Source organism: Pisolithus orientalis (assembly GCF_024613125.1).
Source record: "Pisolithus orientalis strain OTSU chromosome Unknown F5J12scaffold_1, whole genome shotgun sequence".
NCBI classification, from domain to species: Eukaryota; Fungi; Basidiomycota; class Agaricomycetes; order Boletales; family Pisolithaceae; genus Pisolithus; species Pisolithus orientalis.
The window spans coordinates 18246-38811 of record NW_026260782.1 but is presented as its reverse complement, the minus strand read 5'-3'; the positions used below and the strand labels follow the sequence as shown (position 1 = coordinate 38811).

Here is a 20566-nt window from a genome sequence, read left to right as displayed (position 1 = left end):
GTAGCCAGAACTGACATGGCGGCACCCATTGCCCTGACTGTGTCATTTCGAGGGTAAAGGATACGTTCAGCGGGAAAGTGTGTCACAAGTGATCGCACGAAGCGGCTTATGGTGTCCTTTGTCTTGTATCGCGCTAGTCAGCTTTCTTCCTGTAGATAGACACGAGCAACCCCAAGCACTCTTCACACGAGGTCATGAGTTCGTCTCTAGCATGTCTTCACGACATTGCATATCGTGACTTGCCGGCCTTGCCGTGTCTTTCGAAGACCTGCCAAATTTTCCGATTGAAACAGCCTATTACCTGCCGGAAGCCGGCGGAACCGCCTTTGATTTCGGATCCTATCCTCAGGTCTTCTATCGCACCGGAAATCAAAGGTGGGGCTAAGGTGGCTCAAATCCTCTTAGCATCCAACCATCGTATAGTATGCGGACGTCCGACCGAAACGCAGACGATAGTGTTTCAGTTTGGTTGACCACGCCTGTCGACTTTTCGGTGGGCGGAACACAGGGAAAATACAACAAGTCGAACAAAGTTTGTGGGGGACAACCACGCAACGGCGTGCAAGGTTTCAGGTGGCCAAGAAAAATCTTTCAATTCGAAGCTGAGAAAACTAGCTCAGCGCTTGAGCGGGGCGATTATAGTAGCCCTTTCAGTAGCGCTAGGAGGCAAGAAGACTGCGAAGTGCAAGGGCAACCTTATACGCCTGCCCTTCCCTAGAGAAGGCTGTCAGGCATGTATGGAGGTGATATTGATATTCCACGTTACATGACATGACATGGCTCCATCTTTTGGCGAAAAGACTGAGTGGCGGATGCAGGATGAAATCACCAGTATCACGCCTCTCCTTCTCTTCGCAGTGCTGTGGTCTTACCAAGTGTCAGATCGGCGGTGATATCGATAACCGCCGCTCCGCGCACCTCTATATGTCTCTCTCTGACCTTCGAACTCTCTACGCCATCTGAAAGCTTCGAGAGGTTCGCGAAGCGGACAGCATCACTGCATAGCTCTGAATCGGTACTTGAATCCTGGGACCGAAGGTGTTGCCGGGTGTTCAGCGATGCTAAAAGCGAGTTGGCATATACTATTCAATAGTAAGATGGGGTGTTCTTCCATCACTTGCAGGACACGAAAGACTGACATTTTCCCATGACGAACTCCATTCCCATTGCCCATGAATTCTGGTTCTCAACAGTCTGAATGAACTGTGAGAGGGACATTGTCGTAGCTTAGTGTAATGTGTCATACGTACCGCGACGAGCTCTGCAATGGCAACTAGTCTACAATGAAAAGCCGGGATAAGTCATAGTACAAACGAAAGAAGGACCAAACTCACAAGCTCAGCAAGCACCGGTTAACAGCGTAGATGATGAGCGTGTTCAGAAGACGTTTCGTTCTAAGCAGGGTTCGTTAGGTGCCGTGGAATCACTGGCACGACCTGTACTCACCTTGGGAAGGCGGAGTGAGAGCCATTGTCGTACAGAAGCAAGCAAAGTGACACCGTAATCAGAACCTCGGCTAGTACGTAGGTGGCTGAACAGGGTATTGAGGCATGCAGCTAGGAATAGCAACTTGTGAGCTGAACAGCCAACATGTCTGAAAACAGATCTACCGCAACTTGCGAAGCAGAGCTGAGTCCGTTATTGGTGAACCTATACATGGATGTCATTATTCCGGTGAGGATGATAGGATGCATTGAAATACAATAGAACAATCGTCCCTTTTGCTTGATTAGCCTAGGTCTGTCGTGGTGAAATACTAGCACGAACCTATGCCTAACCCTGTTGAAATATAGTTGGAAATATCTCGTCGGCATGATAATAATAAAAACCCACCAAATTGAGCCAGCAACAATAGTATCTATTGCGACCATGTCACTGGATAATATTTTTGTCATCGAGCAAATGTACTTACAATTGGGACAGTCACCAACCACTTCACCTGAGGACGACAAACTGATTGATGTCAAATTTTCGAGAGGCAACTGACAGCTTTGATGGCACCTACGATAATATATTTTATGTGCGAAGAAACTAGCAGCATTCGGTTGATGAGCATCGACTCGTATAGGTGGTCACCTACCATTGAACTGCAATAATCACAAACAACTGCAATGCAATTAAATTTTGTCATAATAGTTTCGAGTTGAAACGGACGTACGTTCACCAGAGCCGATGCCTAAGCAAAAAATCAGCGCCTGGCAAGTGGTAAAAAATTGGGTGTGCTTACTGGGAATGACCTGCGATGTCTCGTCAATGGGAAACAGCTCTGAAACGGAGGGCATACGCACCAGACATCATGCTCCAAACTCATCAGATTGCCGTAATTGGTTATCTGCAGCGATTGAGTACGACGGTCGCAAGAAATGAACGCATCAGATTCACCAGGTAGTAATACAAGAAATGACACACTAATTGACGGTTAGCCATGCATTCACGCAGACGCACCAGAAACCCACTGAATGAGACCTGCAGGGTATCGAGAATCCTGACTTCGCATGAGCTGCCTTGAAGGCTACCCAGGGTAGCCTCACTCACCATATGGCAGCTACGACTAACTGTATCATCGAGGGATCCTCAGAGTAGTTCATGTAATACATATAAGTCTATATAACCAGTAAGCAGATCGTGAGCCTGAACACTCTGGATAAAGCGCCCCTGGAGAGTTGTTATGCCATATAACCTTGACATGGAATAAGGTCATCAGAAAGGAGACGGAACAAAATCATGCGAAACAACACATACATGGCGGAGACCAAACCCCCAATGAGAACAGGACCTAGCGCAAACGGATGAACAGACAAGACCGCATTTGGCTGAGAAAGGCCCTCACCGAACCCGTCATGGATGCTCATGGTGACTTGTATAAGGGAACTCGATGCGACGAGCCCACTGAGGAGTGAAGGTAAGTGGAGAAGCCCAGTCCAGTTTTTAAAAAGGAGAGCTGCATTTGTATGATTGGGACTTCTTGCATCGCCCCGAGCCATGGAGTAATCCACTAGACTGACCAATCATCGAAGCGTCCGCTCCAAGCTCGGCATCCATCAGGTATGATGGAATGTGTATAAGGGGAAACGGCTCCATGATTTCTGTAGTAGTACTGCCTGTCCTATCGTCCTTAGCTTCACAGCATGCGGGAATTGACTGACCTCTTCAAGTATGTCTGGGGCCGGAGGTGGAAGTCGTATCCGATTCCGTGCGATATGCTCTTGTTGCAGGTTTCATAGAGATCGTGGCTATGAGCGGATCAATCTGGGGTTGTTGAGAGTGGAAAGTGATTAGTGTCCAACGTCCAACCGTCTCTTGAGGAAACTTAGGCACTCTTTGAGCCCCGAAGAATTCATCTCGTTCACGAAGGAGCCATCGCGAGAAAACGCCAAGATGGACTGCAGGCGTTCGAGGGTCTCCCTTTCACAGGTCTTCAGTGGGGAAATTTTCACCAGCCACGATACCGAGATTTGTAGAGACGGCAATATGGGCTGGATTTGATTCGGAACAGTTTGTTACATCTCATTCTCTACTTGTAGTCTGACAGTGTCAATTCCAACCTGATATTTTGAAGCAATGTCTACATTTCGAAGGTCATCCAGTGCCAGGAACTAGTTACGAGTACAAAGTCCCTTTGGAAGACACGATGTAATACTAGGCTATTACGAACTCGCTGATCTCGCTGTCAATTTGTTGCCCGACCCCGTCTAAGATGGGCCTCAGTGAAAAGATCGGTGAGCAAAGTCAACTCATCAATAGCTCTTTTGGGTGCATTTCCTCTCACCATCCCCAACAAATTATCGTTAGATACGATATAGACCCGCTGGTCAGGTAATCCAGCGTTCTCCAAGTTGGTCTTGACGCTCTTGCGGGTCTCCTCGATATACTGCCTGCGGGCAGCCGTATAAAGCCTCTTACGACGTCCCGGGTCATCCTCATCATCCTCTTCGCTGTCGTATTCCCATATCTCTCATCAAGTTGCGGATGTGCTGATCTGCTTTGGAGCGCACGATGTACGTCGGGATTTGGAACCGCCTGGCATTGGATAAGATGGCAATATCAGTCATGGTGAATCGGTTGTCGAAGAGGACAATGATGCAGTCGAAGACATAGAGGCCTTGTGCATTGAAGTATTGCCAGTCAGTGATTTTGAGCGTTCCTGCACCGGGGATATCGAACCAGACGAATGGATGTTGGGGATTGGGATCGGGATATCTCGTCGTTGTAAGAGTTGTCTCAATGACACCTGTAGCAGCGGCACCAGCGTCCTTGTTGCGCAATCCACGGAAAGCATTTATCAGGGAAGACTTCCCACTTCCTGCAACACCAGCGACAGCGAAATGAAAAACACCCTCCTTGTACTGAATCCGCCTTTTAGCCTTTTCAAGCTCTTCCAGCGACTGGCGTGACCACGGGTTGAATCCCTGCCTTCCATCGCTTCTCTGCTTCCTCTTTAGCGGCGGCTGCCTTTTGAACCTCTGCCTGTGCTGCTCTGGTAGCCCTATCAGCATCGGCTCGGGCAGCTTCCGCTCTTCGTCGACCTTCTTCTGCAGCTTGCCACCTCCTTTCCGCCTCTGCTCTTGCGGCAGCCTCCGCTCGCCTAGCTTCTTCGATGGTCTGTCTCGCTCGTTCTAACTCCTCCTTGGCCTGCTTCAATGCCTCTTGTTGAGTTGCTGCCGCAGCTTCAGCTGCCGCCTGTGCAGCCCTTGCACGACTCTCAGACGCAATGATTGCGTCCCTCATCCTCCGTGCATCTTCTTCAGCCTCAGCAGCCTCCCCAGTTACCGCGTCCAAACGCGCTTGCATTCGCTGGCTTTCCGCTAATGCATCATTCTGGATTTTCTCAGCAAGCTCCTTGGCAGCTTGGGCATCGCGCGTAGCTTTTTCAGCAAGATTCCGGGCCTCGATCTCGGCAACAGAGGGGTTAGGTGCAGCAGGTGGCGAACGGCTTCTGGAAAACAGATTGCCCATCGAATTATAAGGGTTGGAGGTACTTGGGTGTCGAATAGTAGCGGGTTGTTATGCGACTGCTAGCACTGAATTCCAGCATGCAGTACTTATGCGTCCAAAGGGTGGTCTAGTGGAGGTAGGGTACACCGCTGCGGATGGGAATAATCGAGGGAGACGGTGATCTTCACAAGCACTGCTGCTCGAATCATGTGAGGATACACACCTCATGCCATGAATCTAGAATCAGGAGATCAGTGGATAAAGAACGCATGTTGGAGATTTGCCCCGATCTGTACTCTTTGGTGGTCTTGGAACGGAACTGTATCATTTCCATGAACTTAGGAAGCAACGGCTACTTGACAGCCCATCGGCCCGTCACGCAGACTCGATAGTCCACTGCAAGTTGTAGGAACTCTCGGCAGAAACATCAGCACGCAGAAGGGGAATGGCAAGCACAGCGTTTCATCAGATGTACTAAGTAACTCCAAGACTTGTTCAAGGCAGCACACAGTATGATTGTACGGAAATGGCAACTAAGAAAGTTTTCGGTAGAACGAGTAGGTACCGGAAAAACAGTGGGGAATTAGGCCGCGAACGCCATGGAATGCATGGGATTTACAACTGCGGATGAGAGCGCGTCAGTTAGTTTCCCTTTCGCAGACCGAAGACTGGACAGAAGACCGTCATCCTCTCTCGGCAGACTGCGCCGAGAAACAACCTGAGTGTAGATATCTGTGAGCAACTCGACTTCGTCGATAACCTTCTTCGGCAGCCTCTGTGTTGTGGTGCAAGATAGCACTGTGTCGTTAGATACGAGGTAGACCCGCTGATCAGGTAGGTTGGCATTCTCCAAGTTGATCTTGACGCTTTCCCGGGTTTTCTCGATGTACTGCTTGCGCGCCGCCTTATAGAGCTTATTGCGACGTCCCGGGTTATCTTCCTCGTCCTCGTCACTGTCGTACCCCATGTCTCGCATGATATTGCGAATGTTCTGGTCCGCTTTAGATCGTACGATGTACGCAGGGATGTCAAACCGTCTGGCATTGGACAAGATAGCAATGTCGGTCATGGTAAAGCGGGTGTCGGAGAGGACGATGATGCAGTCGAACACATAGAGGCCATGTTCGTTAAAGTACTGCCAGTCTGGCACCTTGAGTGTACCAGCACCGGGGATGTCAAACCAGAGAAGCTGGTGATTGTGATTCGGATCGGAGTACCTCGCTATCTCGAGGGTCGTTTCGGTGACGCCTGTAGCAGCGGCCCCAGAATCCCTATTCCGCAATCCACGAAAGGCATTGACGAGGGACGATTTCCCGCTCCCGGCGACACCTGTGACGGCAAAGTGGAAAAAGCCTTCCTGGTACTGAATACGCTCTTTTGCTTTTTTGAGCTCTTCCAGTGACGGCGTCACAACGGGCCGAATGCCCTTTTTCCATCGCAGCTCTGCTTCCTCCTTGGCAGCAGTTGCCTTCCGGGCCTCTGCTGCCGCTGCCGCCATGGCTTTCTCTGCCTCGGCCTGCGCAAGCGCGGCTTTCCGACGTTCTTCTTCGGCTGCTTACCTTACCCTCTCAGCTTCTTCTCTGGCAGCAACCTCCAACCGCCTCGCCTCCTCCTCAGCCTGTCTTGCTCGCTCTCTTTCCGCCGCGGCTTGCTGTACAAGCTTTTCAGTTTCTCCTCGTGCCGTGGTAGCAGCAGCTTCCGCTTCCGCCTGCGCCCTCATCGCACGCTCGTTAGCTTCAGCCATTTCCATTCTAACTCTTTCCATATCCTCTCGAGCTTTCGCAGCAGCCCGGTCGGCCTCCTCCTGAAGTGCTCGTGCACGCTGCCTCTCTTCCTCTGCTTCGCGCTGGATACGCTCCACCACCTCCCGCGCCTCCTTCTCCCTACGTTCAGCTTCTACTCGCTGTTCTTCAGCTTTTTCACGAGCCTCGATTTCCGCAAGAGCTTGGTTGGGAACATCCGGTTTTATATCTTCAGTGAAACACATAATGTCACGAAGAAAAGAGCCGAGGTTGGAACGCTAGTTTCGTACGTGCTTGGGGAGATTGTGCGAGTCGGGGTATTGGGTGAAGTCATGGTAGGGGATTCGGAGATATATATAGGGAGGACGAAGATAGGACGAGAAGAGGGCTTGGTCAACCGCCACCTTGGGCCGCCGTTCACGCACCATCCCCTCTGCCTTACACCGACGAGTCACCTTATCGATAGATAGGATAACTTCCGATCCGATTACCTAGTTCGAGTGTCGATGATCACGGAAGTTGACATTCAGGACATCAGCGAATAGCAAGGGACGGCTATTTGAGCGTGTCAAGTGACAGAAAGCAGCAGATAAAACTAGGCTCGCCCCACAATGCCGGACATGCCAACCTTCACAACACAAGCCATTGATGCCTGTGGAACGTGTTTGATAGTGCCAAATGCCATCGTGCGGATGTGAAGGGCAGAACCTTGGATAGTCAAAGAACGATCCGGTGGTGATGTGGTACATCAAGAATGGCGCAAGTGACTCTCACTTCTGTCCGAACTACGGCAAGACGATATCCCACCCCATCATTAGAGAGGCGATGAAGAAAACGTGTTTGAGATCTATCTCGATAAGTCGACCGACGATCCCTTCCCATGGCCCAGGCATTTGACCGTCGTGACACGTTTGAACCTGGATCCGATGGCTACCTGACAACAGAAACGCTCGTATCCTGGTGCGAAATCCAGTCAGGACACACGATGGTATAGAAATCACGAACTGAGTTGTGGTCTACCGAAAACTGTAGGAGTGATCGAGGTCGTATCAGTATATCAGAACGTCAGCAAAAGTCATGGAGCTGGAACGACGGGAGTGTCAGGCAATACGGCAGATAAAAATAAAAATAAAAGGTGTGTGGAGGGAGTCTCAGGCGAACTTGTCTCACGCCAAGTGTCTCATCACTGTCTCATGACACAGGTAATGTACAAGTTCAACGTTCAGCTTCATCGACCATTTCTTTAAGTTCTTGACGCCCTGACATATCTCTGATGTTGCGGTAATAAGAACAGAACAGGGACATGGTAGATTGTAAGAAGTAGGACTCCAACGTATGGCATGGCATTGAAATACATGATGTAGGTGAGATGTAATTTGACCGTAAGTAGTCAGGGTAACGCATTGCTCACAATTCCCCGCCTAGCTAGCGCGTGATCAACGATGTCTCTTCGCAACTCTATCTCATCGATGGCCCTCCTAGGCGTCTCTCCTCTGATAACAGACAGGAGCGTGTCATTGGAAACAATATAAACCCGCCTATCAGGTAAGTTTGCATTTTCGAGGTTCGACCTGACGTTCCTCCGGGTTTCGTTAATAAAATGCTGACGTGCCTCCCTATAAAGCCTGTTGCGCAACCCGGGATCGCTATCTTCATTGTCACTATTGTACCCCATCTCCTTCATCATATTCCTGATGTGCTGGTCTGCCTTAGACCGCACGATGTAGCAGGGAATACGGAACCGTGCGCAGTTACCAAGAATAGCAATATCCGTCATCGTAAAGCGGTTGTCGAAGAGAACAATGATGCAGTCGAAGACGTAGAGGCTTTGGGCATTGAAATACTGCCAATCAGGAATATTGAGCGTGTTTGCACCTGGGATGTCGTACCAAACAACAGGCTGCTGAGGGTCAGGGTCCGGATATCTGTCGAAAACAGAGGTCATTTCAGTGATACCGGTCGCAGCAGCGCCAGCCTCTCTGTTGCGTAAACCGCGGAATGCATTGATCAGGGAAGACTTCCCGCTCCCTGCGACACCAGCGACAGCAAAGTGGAAGAGGCCCTCTGTGTACTGCACCCGCCTTTTCGCGATCTCCCGCTCGACTAAATTCGGCACGACGACGGGTCGTATACCCTTTTTCCACTGTTTCTCTATATTCTCCTTCGCAGACATGGACTTCCTCATTTCTTCCTCTGCCCGTGATCGACCATTACAGGCATGAACAGCCACGGCCATCGCACCAACAAATACAATGCCGGCTGCCGCACACCCCAACGCAGCACCTAAGGTGACACTCTCACCCAAAGTACCAGCTGCAACGGCTGCCGCTTCGGCTGCCTTCTCGCCGGCAGCAAGGGCAACAGCTGCGGCGGCCCCACCTACAACAAATTCCTCGCCAGCAGCAACAAGGGGGAGCACCGATACAGGAAAAAGTCCCATTGCTTGGTAAACAGAGAAATTGCGAACCCAACAATTGGAACGGTTGGGGGGAATTACGAGTCAGGGTTACGCCACGCAGTTTCGACACTTAAATACCGCTCACTGGATCGCATGCCCTTCAATAGATAAATGGATTATGAAAGTGACTTACTTAAATCAGGTGGCGGCGATCACGAAGTCAACACACACTGGGATGCCAATCGGAGCTGTGGGAGGCTCATTTGGATTGCTAGGTTGATACAGTGCGCAGAGGGGAAGGCTGGAGCACAGCATGGAGGGCTCGCTCCGCGAACATGCCAAGGTCTGCAGACCAAATCTGAATTGCACAATATGTCTGATAGTGAAGAGTGCTACCGCATGGATGTGAAGGGTAGAGCCAGGTGCATCCGAAGAATGACCCAGTGGTGGTACGTAGTACATCAGCAATGTGACGAAAGGCTGAAGACGACCCTCATTAGGATCTGGAAGATCCGCCGATGGGGATTTGTGCGTGTTTGAGATTCGCCTGGATAAGCCGTCTGAAGTTCCCTGCCAATCGATCCATGGGGTCAAGCTTCTTCGTCTTACTTTGATCGTTGTGATATGTTTGAACCCTAGGCAACCTGACAACAAAAACGCCTGCGAACCTGCACACGGCGCGCAATAGTGGAGAACTTACAAATGAGTAATTGGTCTATGTACTACAATCTGCAGGCGTCACAGATTACAGAGTTGGAAAACAGATACGATGGAAGTGTCAGACAGAGTCCCAACCCGAACGTCTATACCACACAATGGACCTGGAACAGTAAAGACATGTAACTAGAGCGTCAGATACTTTACATAGCAGACAAAAAAAAAACTCGCGGCAGGTTTCAGGCGAACTTACTACTCAGGTAAGCCGTACTGTACAAGTCTGTGAGCAACTCAACTTCGTCAATGATCTTTTTCGGCCAATTATCCTTGGCCACCCCAGCAAGGGTCTTGTTGGAGATGATATATACTCGCTGGTCACGGAGGTTCGCCTCAGCTAAGTTGTTCTTGACGCTCTGACGTGTCTCCGATATATAATGTTCACGAGCAATATGATAGAACTGCTCTCGACAATCTGTGTCCTCATCAGCATCGTAACCCATGTCCTTCATGACGTTAAGGATATGTTGATCGGATTTGGAGCGGACGATGAAGGTGGGGATCTTGAAGCGGTCGCAGTTTGCGAGTATGGCCTGATCGGTCATCGTAAAGCGGTTGTCAAAGAGCACAAGGATGCAATCGAAGACGTAGAGACCTTGAGAGTTGAAATACTGCCAATCGGGGATCGTCAGCGTGCCAGAGCCGGGGACGTCGTACCAAGCGAATTGCTCGCTGTGTGCTAAATTAATGTATCTTGAAATTTCCAAGGTGGTCTCACTGACGCCAGTGGGGGCTGCACCAGGATCCCTGTTATTCATGCCGCAGAAGGCGTTGATAAGAGAGGACTTCCCGCTACCTGCGATGCCAGCAACGGCGAAGTGAAAAACGTCATCCTTGTACTGCACTTTCGCCTTGGCAAGCTGCACCTCCTCAACGGTAGGTATCACCACAGGCTGAATACCTTTTTCCATCCGTCTTTCCATTTCCTCTTTCTCAACCTGAGCCTTTCTTGCGGCCTCAGAAGCCTCCCGAGCTTGCCATTCAGCCTCTTCTTGGGCTAGCCTGGCCAGCTTAGCTTCTTCCTCTATGGCCCTCTGACACCTAGCCTTTTCCTCCCGAGCTGCGATGGCAGCAAGCCTCTCAGCCACCGCAGCAGCCTGAAACCTTTGACGTTCTTCCTCCATTTCTCGCGCAATCCTCTCAGCACGCTCTCGCTCTTCGCGAGCACGAGCCTCCGCCTCCTCGCGAGCTTTGCGCCCGGCCCGCTCGGCTTCTTCTCTCCATCCGACGCATCCGTTCCGCTTCCTCACGGGCAGCCTGGGCAGCTCGCTCAGCGGCAAGTTGGGCTTCACGTTCCCTTTGTCGCTGTTCTTCTGCCTCGCGGGCGGCACGTTCAGGCTGCTTCCCTTGCAAGACGTTCAGCCTCTTCAGCTAGCCTCTGTCGCTCCTCTGCCTCCAAGAAATCTGTTCGAGCCCGCAAGACCATCGTCCACTCGGGTTTCAGGATCGTGCGAATGATGATTGCCCATGTTGTTTAGTTAGTGTACATCCGATGTGAGGGTTGTGCGAACAGAGGTGGTAAACTAAATAATGACAGTAAGCGTTGGGTTAGCCACGCACAAAAAAATATCATCGTTACACACCTGGTGAATGTCAGGGGCACCACGTCCTCGAGGTGATGTATGTGTACTTAAATCAGGTGGCGGCGATCACTGAAGTCAACACCGCTTGGGATGCCAATCGGAGCTGTTGGAGGCTCATCTGAATTGCTAGGGCCCTGATGTGGAGCGCAGGGGGGGAAGGCATGGAAGGCTCGCTCCACGAATATGGCGAGGCTTGCGGACTAAATCTGGACCGCAGGAACGTGTCCGATAGTGAAGAGTAGTACCGCGTGGATGTGCAGAGTCGAGCCAGGTGCATCCGAAGAATGACCCGGTGTAGTACATCAGCAATGTGACGAAAGCCTGCTGAAGACGACCCTCATTGGAATCTGGAAAGAACCGCCGATGGAGATTCTGTGCACGTTTGAGCTTCGCCTGAATAAGTCGTCCGAAGTTCCCCGCAGATCGATCCTCGCGGGCAGGCTTCTTCGCCTTACTTTCACCGTTGTGATGCGTTTGAACCCAAGGCGACCTGACAACAGAAACGCCTGTGAACTCACACACGGTACATAATAGTGGAGAATTTACAAATGAGCATTTGGTCTATGTGCCGCAATCTACAGGTGTCAGGGATTACAAAGTTGGAAAACAGATACAATAGAAACGTCAGACGGAGTCCCAATCCGAACGTATAATGGACTTGGAACAGCAAAAGCACGAGACTATGGTGTCAGATACTTTACATAGCAGACGATAAAAAAACTCGTGGCAGGTTCAGGTGAACTTGCCACTGCGGTAAGCCTCGTTGTATAAGTCGGTGAGCAGCTCGACTTCGTCGATGATTCTCTTCGGCCCCTTATCCTTGACAACCCCAGAAAGAGTCTTGTTAGACACAATGTATACTCGTTGGTCGGGGAGGTTTGCCTCAGCCAAGTTGTTCTTGACGCTTTGGCGTGTCTCGGATATATACTTTTCACGGGCAACCTTATAAAATTGCGCTCGACTATCTGTGTCCTCCTCGTCAGGGTCATAGCCCATGTCCTTCATGAGGTTGAGGATATGTTGGTCAGACTTAGAACGGATAATGAAGGTGGGGATATTAAAACGGCGACAGTTGGCGAGTATCGCCTGGTCGGTCATCGTGAAGCGGTTGTTGAAGAGCACGAGGATGCAATCAAAGACATAGAGGCCTTGAAAGTTGAAATACTGCCAATCGGGGATCGTTAACGTGCCAGAACCGGGAACGTCGTACCAAGCAAATTGCTTGCTGTGTGCACTGTCGATGTATCTTGCAATATCCAAAGTGGTCTCGTTGACGCCGGTGGGGGCTGCATTGGAATCGCGGTTACTCATGCCACAGAGGGCGTTGATCAGAGAGGACTTCCCGCTACCAGCGATGCCAGCAACTGCGAAGTGAAAAATGCACTCCTCGTACTGCACCTTGGCCTTGGCGAGCCGTATCTCCTCCACGCTAGGCATAACCACAGGCTGAATGCCTTTTTTCAACTGTCTTTCCACTTCTTCTCGCTCCGCCTGAGCCTTTCTCGCGGCTTCAGCAGCCTCCCGGGCTTGTTGTTCAGCTTCTTCTTGAGCCTTCCTGGCACGTTGGGCTTCTTCCTCTATGGCCCTCTGACGTCTAGCCTCTTCCTCCCGAGCTGCGATAGCAGCAAGCCTCTTAGCCTCTGCAGCAGCCTGCAATCTTTGACGTTCTTCCTCCATTTCTCGCGCAATCCTCTCAGCACGCGCTCGCTCTTCGCGAGCACGAGCCTCCGCCTCCTCGCGAGCTTTGCGCTCGGCTCGCTCGGCTTCTTCTCTCCATCGACGCATCCGCTCAGCTTCCTCTCGGGCAGCCTGAGCAGCTCGCTCAGCGGCAAGTTGGGCTTCACGTTCCCTTTGTCGCCGTTCCTCTGCCTCGCGGGCGGCACGTTCAGCTGCTTCCCTCGCATGACGTGCAGCCTCTTCAGCTTGCCTCTGTCGCTCCTCTGCTGCCTGGCGTTCCCTTTTGGCCTGCTCGATCGCAGCCCAGTCAGGTTCAGATTCGTGTGAATGATGACTGCCCATCTTGTTCAGTTAGTGTACAACGATGATGTGAGAGTTGTGCGAGCGGAAGTGGCCAACTAAATAATGGCAGCAAGTGTTGGGCCAGCCACGCACAAACAGATATCATTGTTACACACCGGTGGAGATGAGGGGCACCACGTCCTCGAGGTGATGAATGTGGTAGCTCGTCTGGACTATCTATCAAATGTGCGTCGTGAAATGCGACTTCACACCTGAAAACATGACAAATCGGCATCCCCAATGTGCTTCGAAAGTACCACGATTTCGTCTGTTGTACGAAACGAGCTGAGAATTTTGAACGTCAAAAGAAGTCGAGGAAGTTTGAAATGTTGGCCCCAATACGTCGACCTGATCCCTGAATCATTCGATGGGCATATTCCGAGTCAAGTGGGAACACACTGCGGCAGGTCGCAACGCCGTTCCGATCCAAGATACATATGTGGTTTAGGGTGTCCGGGCCCTGAGGCATGAGTACTTGCCGAGTTCGCACGTACTACAACGCGCCCACAGCCTGTGACAGCTGTGTTTATGTACAGATCGATGTGAGCGCTTCATGGACAGCACACTGTACCGATGCGGCGTGCTTCGCGGTGCCCTTTCGTACCACCTGTCACGGTGAAGTCCCATCTTCTCTTCCAAACTAGCTGCGCACTTGTAGGTATTCATAACTATCCATTGGGCGATATGTTTACCAGCACCCCATCATCTCACAGGGAAGGACTCAGAGCCCTCAGCTGCCTATCCATCCGCTATGACCAACTTCTCTCTCAACACATCGGGTGTAGCAGGAGTATTCGGTGGCGAGGAGGCAGTCGCTACCATGGCCACCGTACACGTTTACGAACACAGGAAGTGGCTGGGCTGGTACAACTCCCCCGGCTCGTACACAGTCGCCAAACGGTATGGCCTACTTGCCAACTCAAGATTTTTTTCCGGTATCTTTCCGGGGATTCACACAGACCCTGCTACTCTCTTCGAGCTAGATGGATGGAGGGGTCCCAAGTTTAGAGCTGCCCACTCAGGAAGCATCCTCGATGAGACTGGTCACCTAGCTTCATTGTTCTTAAAAGAATGCTCAGACTTGCCTGCAGACGCCGTGCCCGGGAGGCAGACAAAGCAGATAGGTGTGACCGTCGCCGAGCTCCATCATGTGCCAGAAGAGCACATGTATCCCCAGCCTCTCGATATGGCCTCTCCTATCGTTGCTCTCATCCCGATCACAGTCAGCATCGGTACTTCTGTTACGTGCGCCTATTTCCACGACTGGTTTTCGTTCTCCATGATCCTTCTTGGCACTATCGCTAGCGGCGTTTCTTGCTTGGTCATCGGGTCTGGTAAACTCACCTTCACGCATCCCAAGGCAGCTGATGGCTGCCCTCCTGGAGATGGCGTCCTTGGTACCGATAAGGAGATCGCCGTGTTGAGAGGCCCGGAAGGTGCTGTTAACTGCATAACTCGTGGCAAATTTTCTTTGCTTTTCAGCAGTGAACCCCATTATGACAATATCGGGTGGTGTTCAGTGCTCTTAATGATCCAGTTCGTCGGCCAGCTGCTCCTTATTCCACAGGGATCGCTCTTCGGCCAGTCGTTGTTCCTTGCTTCCCTTGCTGTATCTTGGGCATACAACCTGTGGTTGTCTGCCTTGGATAAGGAGAAAATCCAGAGAGCGATGTTGATGACACGTGTGCTACGCCGTCCCAAGATGAAAAGGTACCTGCTCGGTACGCGGACCTCGATGGCTGTCTTCGTGACTCTCCTTCTCAAGCCTGAAGAACCAAGGTTGATTCTTGACCACCTAATCTCCAACGACACACCGCTCTGGAACTCGTTTAAGGAGACCATTTCCCAGCGCCTGTGTACCATGGAGAAGGAGAAGCTTCATTTCGATCCTCCTGATCAGGATCGACCGTCTACCGTGTCAGACGAGAAGTTGTGGCGAACCCTCTACAACGACGCTCAATTCAGCTTACAAGGCATATCTCGAGTACTGCAGGGCACAGTGACCTTCCCTATCCGGGATCGTTATCGCTGCCACCCATTTCCCTGCATCATCTGGATTCCGTTCTTACCGCCTTGGATTCCACGCATTACTATGGCTGTCTTCTTTACCATCGATATGTCCATGCATCTTAGGGCTTCTTACGCTCACAAAACAGGTTGGCTGCATCATCCATGCTGGCGTACCGCGAGTTCCGTGCTGCTGTCGCTTGCCTTAGCAATTGTATACCCATATCCATATTCTGTACGAGGCATATAATAACCATACTTTGTACTGCAGATGCAGCTTCGCATCTCAATCTCATGCCTGGTGGGTAGTTTTCTGTAAAAGAACGAAGGGACGGTATTCTACCGGAAATGAAGCAGAGATCGCGGTGAGCACGGAACGAATACTAACAACGGGACGTTGCGACTTCAGGGGGAGGGTGCCAACTAACCACAACAATACCTTCCATGAATGTTTCATGCTAGATTAATATTGCACTTTTACTACGCTACGGCCAGTGCATTTTCTGACGTCGCAAACTATGACATTTGAGGCCACATTCATTCCGCGACTCACTCATTCTCCAGCACCCAGCTCTCCACTCTCCAGGCATTCTCAGATCTCCAACATGCAGCAGTAGCCGATAAGCGCTAAGCGCTGAGCTGTCATCTATCATTATGTACCTTTCATTAACTATTGCCGGCACACGTTGTAATGCACCTAGGCCCCCAGAGGGATGGCGTTTCCCAGGTATCGCAATTGCTATTATTCCCTTGTACTTTTTTCGGGTCCAGTATCCTCGCGGCGCTCTCACCCATATACCCTTTGTCCTCAAAACACAGCTCTGGGCTTCAGCTTCAGCTCGGTAACATGCCCTCCATCCCCCAGGTTACCGCTGCTCTCGCCACCCGATCACTTCTGTTCCACGCACCGCTGGGTAAATCCCGTTTCAGCTTAGACACATCCGGCGTCGCTGGTGTATTCGGTGGCGAGGAGGCAGTCTCTGCTATGGCCACCGTACATGTCTACGAACACAGGAAGTGGTTGGGGTGGTACAATTCTCCTGGCTCGTATGAGATTGCCCAGCGTTATGGCAGACTTGCCAGGTCAAAATTCTTCGACGGTCTCTTCCCAGGTGTTCACGCGGACCCCGCCACACTCTTCGAGTTGGATGGCTGGGTAGGTCCCAAATTCAGAGCTGCGCACTCCGGAACTGTTATCGACGAGACGAGTCATTTGGCGGCATTGTTGATGAAGGAATGCTCAGACATGCCTGGCCTGGAAGTGCAGGGCAGGAAGACACGACCTGTTGGCGTCACTATTGCTGAACTTCGTCATATCCCTAGCCTCGAAGAATATCCCGCTCAATTCCGCACTCTTGCACCCATCTACGCCAGTGTGCCCATTCTAGTCAGCTTCATCACATGTGTTATGTGCCTTCTAGTTAGCGATTGGTTCTCCTTCTCCATGATCCTGCTTGGCATCATCGTCAGCGGCATATCTTGCCTTGTGATCGGCTCCGGGACGTTTCTCTTCACACACCCTGAACCTGCAGAAGGATCCCCCCGCGGAGATGGTATCCTCTGTTCTGACAAGGAAATTATCGTTTTGAGGGGAGAAGAGGCTGCAGTAAACTCGATCACTCGTGGCAGGTTCTCTTTGCGATTCGACAGCGAGCCTCATTACCAGAACATTGGGTGGTGCTCCGTTTTGCTGATGATTCAATTCATCGCGCAATTGCTTCTCATTCCTCAGGGTACTCTCTTCGGCCAAATGATGTTCGTTGCGTCCCTCGCAGTCTCATGGGCGTACAACCTATGGCTGTCCGCGTTTGACAAGGAGCAGATCCAGAGAGATATCCTCATGAAGAACGTTCTTCGCAATCCGCAGCTCACTAAATACGAACTTGGCACCCGCACCAGTATGGTGGTGTTTGTTCTTCTTGTTTTGCAGGCAGAAGAGGCGGACAAGATTGTGAATTCTCTCCTGCCTAATGACACCAAGGCATGGAGGAAGTGGAAGGACGCCATCACCAGTCGAATCAAAAGCGCTAAAGACTTCCACTTTGACCAGGCCGACTGGAACGATGATAGCTTCACTGATGGAGATAGACGGCTGTTGAGAACTCTCTTCCAAGACGCACAGGACGCCTATGCGGGCTTCAAGAGGCTACCACAGGGCGTCAGACTACAAAAGCTTATGAACCTAACGACCGGGATGCGCTTATCACCTCCCCCTGCGTTTAAGATACCGCTTGTCTCGGTATACCTCTGTTTCTGCTACACTTGCTCATACCTCGTACACTAGGCCATTTTGCTTTTTTGATTTGATGGACTGATACCGCTAGCACGCACACGTTTAGAACGCAATGCATACCGTGGATTCGAGGTCGTGTACATCATCATCTTACATAAGTGTTCTTGTATCTATTAGTCTGTGACCCCCGTTTGCTTCCGTTCATAACCCAGCACTTGACCAACAGCATGACATACATTGTATAGTCATTGTCAATAAAATTGCTGTTCATTTGTGGTCTGGAGTGGCAGCCCTTAAGAATGTTGTTCGAGACACCACATTTCCATAATACATAACAATGATATGTAATGACAAGTCTGGGCATCTCTTGTCCTTCAGCATCACACGATGTTCTACTAAAAGACTCGATCCAACTGGCTCGACCGAAGAAGTTGGTAGCCAGCTCAAATGCAAGCCGAAGCACCCTGGAGGCGTATGACTAATTTGACTTCAGCTTGAGTGATATCCGCGGGGTATCTTGTTTCGGAAACGACTGCGAGACTCGCCACTTGATGGGGCAGAAGTAATGCGGCCGTTATGAGTGAGGCAAATCTCAGATTTGTAGCTTGTTGGCCTCCCCAAGTCGGCCGCTGCGGTGCCCGACTTGGAGAGGCAACAATCCCTAAATCAAAGTTCTACCTCGATGATCGAAAACTAAAGGACGTTTAGCAGTGCAAGACACGGAGGCAGCCGAGGCTGAGTACGTTAGAAGAGTGAGTAGCCTACTCCACGCCTGCTCGACTTTTCCCGACTCATCGGATCCAGCTGGGTTACCCCAAACTCCGGGACTAGTTGACAGAACACTCGAGAAGGACACTTCGGAGGCACCAACTATTTCGCACCGGGAAGGCGGTGATTGTCATCAGGTTAGGTTTGGGACCTGCTAACGCTTGTGGGATAGGAGGAACGACTATCTTCGTTTGACTCTTGGAATCTGTGTAGGTCGAGTTGCCGGTGTTAGTGTCCCTGCCATGCCCCCTCCCTCTCCCCCCACATCTTATTAAGCCGGCGAGTAGCCGATGCACAGGCCCAGCTTAGCGGGCATGGTGAGACTCGCTAGTAGTCAAGAGAATGACTAGACACTGCAAGTAACCTTACCACTATGCGATCTAGCCTACTGTCTGAAGACTGTTGCTGGTCGTGCGCCTGTGACATGATTTCTTGAAATATAATTGGCGGATCACATACGACTTTTTTTTTTGGCTCATATAATTATATCAGCCTGAGAGGCTGGCATGCGTACGAAAGGCTCAAGTCCTAACCACGGGATTAACAACAACAAAAAGCTTATGAAGATGATCACTTGAAGTTACAGTTATTGGAAACTCGCCGGTACCTCGTAGTTCCAGTCACGTTGTAAAAGTTGGGCGACAGTTGGGTGAGGTTGCATGATGACTGCACGAGGAGAACTGAACAGCCTGCCAAGTGAAGCGGCTCGGGTCGGGCTCGCTATCTTGTTGCAATTTCCTGGGGTCGTCCTTGTAGTACAACCTGCGTCCTATTGTGGCGTGATTCCAACCCTGCCGGTAAAGGTGAGAAACGAACTTTAGCGCGCGCGATAGTACTTGATCAATCCGCTTTCGCGCTTCGCTTACGACCCCATTCTCGGTCTCAGTTCGGCCGTCCTCCCAGTTCAAATGAGAGTACCACGATGAGGACGTTACTGTATAGGGACTATTTACGTTTTGTTGCGGGCATCAGCATCAGTGAAACAACAGCCGAAGCTATCAAAAATTACCATGTCGTCACCGAACTACCAGTTTTTACCGACTTTTACTAGCGAAGACCAAGTCTAACCCCATTAAGATGTGGCCAGCGGCTCAGCGTTTTAACTTTAATCACTATCTCTGACAACGGTGTATCAAGCATGGCAGGCCTATGATAATCTCATATCAACAGTCTGATAATGAGTACACATAGTACTACGATAGACGCAAATCATCCAAATACAAACCGGGCAGAATGGAGGGAGGAGAATATTACTGGTAGCTAAGGACAGCATGGAATGTTTCCTTGTCTGCAAAACTATTTATGTAGAACTTGTGACCCATGTCCAAGCAGTTATCGCATGTCATGTTTCTGGGAGACTTGTCACTGAACTTTGGGACGAGCTGAACAACTTGTTGTACATTATCAAGAGGGATGATGTCTCCAAGTGGCTTGGCATTGGATTGGAGGCAATGTTGGACTAAAAACATCTTGATCTTTGGGGCAGGAGAAACAACACAGATGTTGTCTATGATGGCATAGTGCATATTGGAGAAATTGAAGAATTCAATGTAAAGGAGAGGTGGAGATGCAGGGTTAGTGATAGGCTGCAAGATCACTTGGACTTGAGCAACAAGGTATCCTGTGGGGAAAAAATAAGTAGAGAAGCCGTTGATATGATTTGCTACACACATTCTGCATGTGGATCAGCTGAAAGGATATCACCACTTTCATGGGTAATCAGTACAGTGTTTGCATGACCAGAGGGCAACATGGGGCTGTGAGGGGCTGCCTGGACAGTTTGGATGGGCACAACAAGTTGTGCACCTTGCATGGAACATTGCTGAATCCACAACTTCTCCCAGATGTTTACATCACAGAAGGGGAGGGGACAGTTGGGTGGAGAGGTGCAATGACCATTATGAATGGTATTGGTATGACTGGAGAAAAAATCCCCCAGTGTGGGGAGGAAATCATCAAGCCCAAGAAGGACCATTGCATTGCAAAGTGGAATGACTGGAAAGTGAGGGCAAAGAGTAAGAAGAATTCTGGAGTTTGTGGGCAAAGCATGAAGCTGAGGATTGTCAAAAATGGACCTCTCTGAGTGACTGGTGCCTGCATACTGTTTGATGGACAGGACACTTGAGATCCATGTAGCTTCTGGGTAGTGAAGTGCCATGAGGTTGGC

At 50.6% G+C, this 20566-nt stretch overlaps 7 protein-coding genes across 7 annotated transcripts; 2 read left to right on the top strand and 5 right to left on the bottom strand.

The window, feature by feature from the left end:
• Positions 1–616: 616 nt before the first annotated feature.
• Positions 617–6922, bottom strand: F5J12DRAFT_778476 (interferon-inducible GTPase-domain-containing protein; the record flags this gene model as incomplete). The annotated part of the gene is made up of 28 exons (XM_051742316.1): positions 617–714; positions 767–860; positions 919–1061; positions 1140–1203; positions 1251–1278; positions 1335–1394; positions 1447–1531; positions 1571–1650; positions 1768–1779; positions 1834–1858; positions 1913–1939; positions 1988–2001; positions 2081–2106; positions 2159–2176; positions 2228–2237; positions 2289–2332; positions 2446–2512; positions 2536–2603; positions 2638–2680; positions 2743–2889; positions 3147–3233; positions 3295–3476; positions 3770–3952; positions 3996–4364; positions 4396–4936; positions 5159–5172; positions 5555–6451; positions 6500–6922. 28 exons carry the CDS (start codon positions 6920–6922, stop codon positions 617–619), a joined length of 3849 nt encoding a protein of 1282 aa, XP_051605284.1.
• Positions 6923–7846: 924 nt separating this feature from the next.
• F5J12DRAFT_789378 (uncharacterized protein) lies at positions 7847–8808 on the bottom strand. Its single transcript, XM_051743770.1, has one exon. It carries the CDS (start codon positions 8620–8622, stop codon positions 8068–8070), a length of 555 nt encoding a protein of 184 aa, XP_051605283.1. The 5' UTR covers positions 8623–8808; the 3' UTR covers positions 7847–8067.
• A 1163-nt stretch (positions 8809–9971) lies between these two features.
• F5J12DRAFT_886658 (P-loop containing nucleoside triphosphate hydrolase protein) lies at positions 9972–11215 on the bottom strand (the record flags this gene model as incomplete). The annotated part of the gene is made up of 2 exons (XM_051747150.1): positions 9972–11086; positions 11146–11215. 2 exons carry the CDS (start codon positions 11213–11215, stop codon positions 9972–9974), a joined length of 1185 nt encoding a protein of 394 aa, XP_051605282.1.
• Positions 11216–11848: 633 nt separating this feature from the next.
• F5J12DRAFT_843 (P-loop containing nucleoside triphosphate hydrolase protein) lies at positions 11849–13599 on the bottom strand. The gene is made up of 3 exons (XM_051746185.1): positions 13508–13599; positions 11919–13391; positions 11849–11862 (listed from the first exon to the last, which is right to left on the bottom strand). The coding sequence occupies exon 2, from the start codon at positions 13389–13391 to the stop codon at positions 12105–12107; it is 1287 nt and encodes a 428-aa protein (XP_051605281.1). The 5' UTR covers positions 13508–13599; the 3' UTR covers positions 11849–11862; positions 11919–12104.
• Positions 13600–13884: 285 nt separating this feature from the next.
• On the top strand, positions 13885–15868 carry F5J12DRAFT_332 (uncharacterized protein). The gene has a single exon (XM_051738940.1). The coding sequence runs from the start codon at positions 14143–14145 to the stop codon at positions 15646–15648; it is 1506 nt and encodes a 501-aa protein (XP_051605280.1). The 5' UTR covers positions 13885–14142; the 3' UTR covers positions 15649–15868.
• F5J12DRAFT_331 (uncharacterized protein) lies at positions 15869–17729 on the top strand. Its single transcript, XM_051738929.1, has one exon. The coding sequence runs from the start codon at positions 16090–16092 to the stop codon at positions 17680–17682; it is 1593 nt and encodes a 530-aa protein (XP_051605279.1). The 5' UTR covers positions 15869–16089; the 3' UTR covers positions 17683–17729.
• Positions 17730–19658: 1929 nt separating this feature from the next.
• F5J12DRAFT_698565 (uncharacterized protein) lies at positions 19659–20012 on the bottom strand (the record flags this gene model as incomplete). Its single annotated transcript, XM_051740468.1, has 1 exon — positions 19659–20012. A coding segment is annotated over one exon (354 nt), but the record flags the coding sequence as incomplete, so codon positions are not given.
• Between the last annotated feature and the right edge of the window lie 554 nt (positions 20013–20566).